This window comes from Corvus brachyrhynchos, unplaced genomic scaffold (assembly GCF_000691975.1).
Source record: "Corvus brachyrhynchos isolate BGI_N302 unplaced genomic scaffold, ASM69197v1 scaffold671, whole genome shotgun sequence".
Lineage (NCBI taxonomy): Eukaryota > Metazoa > Chordata > Aves > Passeriformes > Corvidae > Corvus > Corvus brachyrhynchos.
In genome coordinates this window covers 675,502-683,063 of record NW_008236441.1, presented here as the reverse complement: position 1 = coordinate 683,063, position 7,562 = coordinate 675,502, and the positions used below count along the sequence as shown (strand labels likewise).

The 7,562-nt window shown below is 46.5% G+C and overlaps 1 protein-coding gene across 1 annotated transcript in view; it reads right to left on the bottom strand.

Moving 5' to 3' along the window:
* The window catches only part of ABCA12 (ATP binding cassette subfamily A member 12), a 51,998-nt gene that overhangs the window by 21,861 nt on the left and 22,575 nt on the right, over window positions 1-7,562 (bottom strand). Inside the window, exons 21-27 of the mRNA XM_017747130.1 lie at window positions 7,001-7,219; window positions 6,161-6,357; window positions 5,385-5,545; window positions 4,388-4,612; window positions 3,462-3,600; window positions 1,900-2,152; window positions 690-776 (exon numbers count right to left, since the gene is read on the bottom strand). Coding sequence (XP_017602619.1) covers window positions 690-776; window positions 1,900-2,152; window positions 3,462-3,600; window positions 4,388-4,612; window positions 5,385-5,545; window positions 6,161-6,357; window positions 7,001-7,219 — 1,281 coding nt within the window. The remainder of the gene's footprint in view (window positions 1-689; window positions 777-1,899; window positions 2,153-3,461; window positions 3,601-4,387; window positions 4,613-5,384; window positions 5,546-6,160; window positions 6,358-7,000; window positions 7,220-7,562) is intronic.

Genomic DNA, 7,562 nt, shown 5'->3' with positions numbered 1-7,562 from the left:
AGACCTTCTTGTCAGCTCTGGGTGCTTCAGGGAATCCCCAGCCTCCTACTGCCTCCCATGCCCTCTGGCACAGAGCCCTCCCTGCTGCTCCCTGTGCCTGGATTCACTCAGCTGATCAGATGGAATCCAGGCACCACTTCATTCCTCCAGTAGACAGTGCGAGGAATTGGCACTCATAGGCCAAAAGCATCTGAAACCAGCCCAGAAATAAGGGCTATTGTTGTGGCAATCCCTGGGCACTCCTGTGATGGGATGTATTGCCTGGGCAGTCACTGCAAACACTCAGGGTAAATATTTGCCTGCACGAGCATTCAAGTCTGCCCAGGATTTTACCACCAATTCCCTGAGAATTTATCTGCAAAGCCCAAAACAAACCAGCCCTCATGGCACAGCTTTTAGATAGAGCTAATAAAGGCTGTGCTGAGAACTTGCTGTGAGGGCTCACGTTATAATTGGAATTATTGGGGTGGCAAGGACCACTTCCCAGAGAGGAGAATTGCTTGTTTTCATCCTGGCATCCTGCCACCACCAAAGCTGCTTCCTTATCACTGCTAATAATGCAGGAGTCCAATGCATGAGAATTCTGCAGATGATCAAAGATGGTTATTAAGGTCTAATGGCTAATAGTGTCATGACAGTTCTCCTGCAGGTTTGGAGCTTAAGTGGAAAAAACCCCAAGAACTACTTACGAATTGCTTTCGTTCATGCACGTGTTATCCGTCCCAGGGAAAGCCAGCATCGAAGCAACTAAAGCAGCTGTGCTTTCATTAAAATTCCTAAGAATGAACAAAGAAAAACAGAAAACAGGAAACGGTTCAAAGAACTTCCACTACCACTGTGAGGAGGAAAACTATGTTTGAATCAAACAGGATTTAAGATGTTAAATAATTGAGTATTTGTGGAAGCAGCACCGAAGGACACGCAGTACATGAGGACAGTCCCACAGGTTTAAAAGGAGTCCTCATAACCTCAGCTACTCCAGGGATTTGCTGCCTTTAGATACTTTTGGACAGTCAAGATTCTCTTTCTGAGGAAAACAAATCTACTGCGATTTTCAGGCACTGCTTGCAGCCCTGTCTCAATCAACTCTCTCATCTGTGACATCCACTTGGTCTTGACTATTCAGAAAGATTGTCCTTGGTTCTGCCCCAGCTCTCCAGCAACGATCTACCAGGAGAAGCAGGGAACATTAGGAACAGAGGACTTGGACATGCAGCTCTGGCTCATTCCCTCATCTAGCAGGACTGAAACGGAAAGGCATCAGGAATCCTGGGAAGAACACCTAGAGCAGATGGCTTTAGAGCTGAGAATCACTGGAGAAAGAAAGAGGTTCACAACATGAAAACCAAGTGATACAAATCATAATCCTTTTGGTAACAGGATTTTTAAGGAGAATGAAATAATTCAGACACCCTAATCACACTGGAAAAGCCCCAATTGCCTGTGTGCCTTGGACCAGCAGGGTCTGGCCAGGAAAGCACATCCTGCACTGACAGAGAGCTGGGCAATGCTCACAAGATGGACAGAATTTGATCTCAGAGTTGTAATGTTGGAGGTAACACACGTAGCTACCTCATTTCACACTGGGGGAGGAGTGTATATGTATACATTAAGAAAATCCCTATGGCTGTTACAGGGCTGGAGGGCTCCAATGGGAAACACCAAGAGTATTCCTCACACACTTCATAGTTAAATCTAACTGAGACGTTGTTTTTCTGAGGCTTTGTGGTCTGAGCCAAGCCATCTCCTCAGAGATCCCTTAGGAACAGGGTTTCTCTGTGTTGTCTGCACAACATAACTACGTGTCCTATGTGTAGGACACTGGCTGTGCTCAGAAATGATCCTGAATGGGCTCGTTCTGTACCAAGGGGAGTCAGGGTCCCAAGGAGCAGCTCTCACCCAAAGAAGTCTGCCTGGTCGGCTGTGCCGTACAGCGAGGGGGACAGCAGCAGCTCGGGGTACTCGGTCTCCTTGGTCCTCAGTGTCCCCAGGCCCATGGCAGCCATCACGAAGAGCACAGGGAGGATGACCTGGGCGATGAAGCCGCGGACGTCCCGGCGGGTGTGGTGGGACCTCTTGATGAACAGGGCTGAGGTTTTCTTCAGCAGCAGCGGCAAACCCCGCAGGCTCTTGGACCTGATCAGGAGCTGGTCTGGGCACAAAGGACGGCATTTGGTAATGGCTCAGCATTTGTGCCATGAAGGCAAGCCATGGTTAGATCACTCTGGGAGGTTATTTCACTTCCTGCACACCTTTATAGATGGCAAATCAAGACTACTAAGGTGGAACAAACACAGGATGGGGCGTGGGACAGGACTCCAGCCATCGGCTCATGTAACACCAGTTTCTTCTGTTAAATTTCAAATGTGTATGTGTAGGGACTTTCAGTGTGAGACCTTGCAAGAGGAACACAGGCTTCCAGATGAAGTAAGTTATCTACATCCTACCTACCCAGCTGCAGCCTACAGAGGAAACATATTTTTCTTTTAGATTTGCAAGCTGAAATCTTTCATAATTTAAAAAGCAGGTCCTCAGACAAATAAATAAAAAAATAAGGAAACAAGCAGAAGCCACTGGACCTCTTGCATGGACAGGTTTTGTGGTATACTAAAAGCAGAGCCAAATCCTGTGCCACCTATGCTTCTTTATGAAATATTAACCCATATAATACACCATGAAGCAAATCCTTTTCAGCCTTTTTTTAAGGATGAAATAAAACACTTCTCTACATGAGTGACTGTTTACAGTAACATTTACAGTTCAGGTCAGCTTTGAGAAGTACAAAAATACCTCTCTGTTGTCCCTGGGATGCCTCCCTAACTATAAACAGTATGTTTGCAAGTACAAAGCAATGTTTCTAACCCAAGAAAGCATTGCAGCCAGGCACTTCTCATTTCTGGGTTGGGCCACCTTTGGCAGGTCTCTGACCCTCAGGGATAGTGGTGTAGCTTGGTTCTCTTCTGAATGAGAATTTACCCCACCATCTGGTTGCTTGGGCTCCTTTGCCAAACTGCAATGTCTGGGGCACAGCAAAAAGCAGCAAGGAGGACCCAGCTCAGAGCTGTGCTGCTTTTCCAACACACTAAGGGATTGGAAAGTTTCTTTCCAATTCTAGTAGTTATGGAGAAATAATCCTGTGCATCTATTACAGCAATTACTTTCAGAGTACACACTTACTCTTTCACCCACACGCTGTATTTGATTAGATTAAAACCTGGATCAATTTAAAGGAAGGCAGATGCAAACAAAACCCCTTTAGCAATTTATCCTGTGATTCAGACTATTCCAAACCAGGGGCTCTAAAGGACCGATGATTTCCAGTGATTTATAGGGTTTGTGATTCCTGGCTGGGTGAAATGTGGTTTTCAACAAAGAAAGAAGATGGGGAACTCAAATCAGTCCATCTGTCAGCATTTGCATCTGCAGTAAATCTGGAATAAACCCTGTAGGTGATTGAGTACCGTCTCTTTCTGTGAAGGTGTCTGTGCTCAGAGACATTTCGTCACCACCAGTGTGACCACTGACTCCAGGCAGCTGATGGGGCAGTGCAGCATCTTCTTGCTGGTCCTTCACTAGCTCTTTTGTCAGATTGAGGAACACCTATGGAGCAAGAAAATATGGGGGAAAATTTGTCCAAATGACTCCATTTACCAAAACAATTACCAGAATCCACTCTCCTGCTTTGTAGCTGTAGTTGGTGCAGCACTTATGCACTATAATCCTCTTTCTATTCCCTTTGTGCTCCGTGAGAGAAATTCACTTTTTTTTCAGTATAAAATTGTTGCCCAGCTCCCTGTCACCTCCTGTCTCTGTTCTGCTGCAGCAGTGGAAACTCAAACCTGTTTCCTTGGGATATTCACCCTCTAGCTCCTGACAATCCCACTGCCTCCATTGCTGGGAGTGTGCAGCCATGGCACCCAAGCTGCACGTGAGACACGATGTACAACTTATTCTTGCTGCCTTAGGAAAGCACCTTAAAAGAAAGCAAGAAATTCTGAGCAGGAAGGTAACAACCTCCCTCCCTCCTTTCTGCAAGACAAGCGTCATCACTGCTCATCATTTACTTTTTACTTCTGATGCAATTAAATGTGTTTCTTTGACCAGAGATTTCCCTTGGGCAGAAAGGTGCCTGTGTTATTCTCTCCTTAGTCTGTCTCCAGTGCCTCATTTTCTGGGTAAAACATCAAAAGGCTGTCAGCAAGGTGAGACTGTGCATTAGTATATGTACAGATTTCTGGATACATCTACACATTTGTGTGTACCTAACTGCAAGCCCTTCTTCCCTGCCTGAAACCCTCACATAATTCCTAACATGCCCAGAGAGCAGAGCCACACAGTGCTGTGAAAATAATCTCTGTGGTATTTCAGTAAATCCAGCAGCTCATACCTCTTCCACAGTTGTGTTGGAAATCCCGTAGCAACCCAGGTGGAGATCATTCAGGCTGGTGTCCAGGGCTCTGAGAAGGGCCTGGTAGGCCCCAGACACTGTCGACTTGAAGGGGGGAAGGACATACACGAGCTCTCCACCAATATCCTCCTTGAGATAAGCCTCTGGGAGATAGGACTGGATCAAGGAAGTCACTGCTGTGGTGTCACATTCCTCTATCATGTTCTGAAAAAGGAACAAAACACTCTGTGGTCACTGAAAAGGTTGTGAGGTCAACCTTCCTTCTGCAGGACGTAGCCCAAATCCTGTCCCAGAGTATAAATGATAAGTGATCTCAGTCCAGCTATCCAACATGTCAGTGTAGACATCAAAAGCAGGTGAAACTGTGTTTCTGACCCTTGAAAAAGGAACATGTGACACTGTCCCATCTTGGTCCATCCAAAACCTCACCAGGTTGGGCTGAATCAACCACTTTGCCCTAGCTTGAAGTTTGTAGTACAACAGAGAAAAAGCCTGTCCACCAGAGAGATGAACTTGGCTGCCAGCACAAACTCACTCTTTCTCCCATAAAAAAACGGGGCTTGCTCATGGGTCTTTTTTCATTTTCTCTGTCTCCAGTGCCAGCACTCTGGAAGAGAGGCTGATCTCTCATGGGATCTGTGTGCTGGGACTACCAACAGCACTGCAATAAATGCTATCAAGGGCAGAGTTCCCCACTCCTTGCAAGCAGAACACTTTGCCTCAGGCCAGACACCATGGATGAGCTCCTTCCATCTGCTTTATTCCTCTGAACTCCAGAGTTCACACTCTGCATCCAGCCTTGCCTTAACCCTTCAAGGAAACCCTGTTCTTTTTCCACAAAGCAGAGCACTGACATTCCTGTTTTCAGAAGGCCATGGAGGTCACTCAGCTCCGGCCAATACATCCCTCAACCAGCCTTGATGACTCCCTCGGACACAGAGCTGCCAGGAGCTCTAGGACCAGCTCAGACACAAACCTTCTTTTTTGTGAGTGTCAGGTGGTAGCCATCCCCAAAGGTTTCCTTGAGGTAGAAGGGTGAGCCACAACACTTGAGCCCTCCATGCTCTAGGAAGGCGATCCGGTCGCTCAGAACTTCTGCTTCGTCCAGGTGATGTGTGGAGAGAATGATGGTTCTGCCTGGAAAACACAGTCACACAGAATGAACACGTGGTTTTATGGCAAAACTGGATTTTAGAAGGATTTGGGTTCTTTTCTTTCCTTTCTCAAAAACTTCTTCCTCTATTTCCCCACACAATGATATCATCAATACAATTGCAGGGGTTCCAGAGCTTCCCCTTGTTCTGGGTCAGTCCATGGCAAGTAAGTCCACATCGTTAAACCAACACAATGAATGTTTATGACAATTTTCTTTATCACATTCTGGTCAGATCTGTCCTTATCTCAACAGTGAGACAGGTGAAAGCCTTGCTGAATGAGAGGACACAGAGTATCAGGTGAAAATCGACTGCATTTTTTGGTAATTATTAGTGAAATTGGATGAAAGGCAACAAGAGAGATGAATTTTACAATATTGTAAACAGCTGTGTACTATGGTAAAGTTATTTTTCAAATGGCACTGTGAATTTACAGGAACCAACCAGGATGCACCCTCTGGACCTGCAAAATCCCAGGCTCCCACAATTTTTTCTCAGTGGCCTCCGAAACCCACAGTTCAAAGCCACTGGTACCATCTTTGCAAAAGTGACACGAATTACCTTTGCCTCTGGGCAACATCTCCTCTCATCACAGTACCTTTCTTATTCTTGGAGATAATTTCCCAAATACTCCTCCGGGAGCACGGATCCACCCCCGTGGTTGGTTCATCCAGAATCACCACCCTGGATCCCCCCAGGAGAGCAATAGCTATGGACAACTTCCTCTTCATCCCTCCGGAGAGGGTGCCAGCCAGCTTGTGACGATGGCTGTACAGCCCAGTCTCCTTCAAAGTCCTGGAAAACAGAGGGAAAACAACTCCCAAAAGTTGTCCTTCAGGCATCTTTTCCAAGCAGGGAATCTGAAAATACCCAGAAAAACTGTAACTGCAAATGAAAAACTGCTCAAGTATGGACTGCTCTGCTGAGTGGTCACACTGTAGAGTCACCCTGCAGCTCAGTCGTCGGGATTTTAATTTAAAACATTTTTGAGGATGTTTCCAAAGCTTTCATCTGACAAGTCAAGGTTAAAGGCTCAACCCCATCAACTGAGACACCAAGATCCAAACTCCCTGGGATGTTCTGGCTGCTTCATTTTTCTGCAAAACCAATAAAGCCAACATCATCTTTCTGACTGGTTGATTAAATCTCTTTCCGGGGAAAACTGTAAAGCAGCAAGGAGTAGACCCTTAGGCCTATAAATTCATCTCCAAATAATTGCCACAGCAGCTTGTAAACCCCCTGGAGAAGAGATATTGTTTTCTTACAGCCATAGGTATCAATATATTCCTCTAGTCAGAGCAAGGCACCATTTGAACCCTAAGCTGGAGCTGCAATAAGTCCTCCAATCCATGATTTTGAGCTTTGCAGGGGCACTGGCACCACCAGACAACAATTTTGACAGCCCTCTCTCCCTTCTCCCATGCTGCTGTTTTTATACCTCTTCACTTCTTCGTAGAGCTCGTGTTTGCTGCAGTGAGGGACTTTGATGTAGCCATAGAGCAGCAGGTGCTCCTTGGTGGTGAGGTAGTTGAAGAGCACGTTGTGCTGCATGCACACCCCCATGTTCTTCCTGATCACCTCCTGGTCAGTCCTGATGTCTTTGCCATACACAAAGATCGTGCCTGACGATGTAGGGAACAACCCAGTCAAAATGGATCTGAAGGAAAAATAAACACAAAGGGGAAGTTAGAAAAAGGAGAAAGCCATGGGTAGTTTTTTTCATGTGGCCCTGTAGCTGTCACCACTTCCAAGGTTTCCTTGTGTCACCCTCCCACTCCTTCCAGCCAGACACCACTGGCCACTGTGTGTCCTGCTGCCCAGCCGTGCTCTGGCAGAGCAGAGGCCAATTAACATCCATGGACATCCTTGTACCCCTCTGTGGGATTGCAAGAGCAAGCTCCAAGCTCACCCTGGCTACTCCTCACCTGTACTTTTATCTTCTTCAGCCTCCCTCTCCCTAGGTCAGACCACTGCATATCCCACACGTCAATACTCAGGAA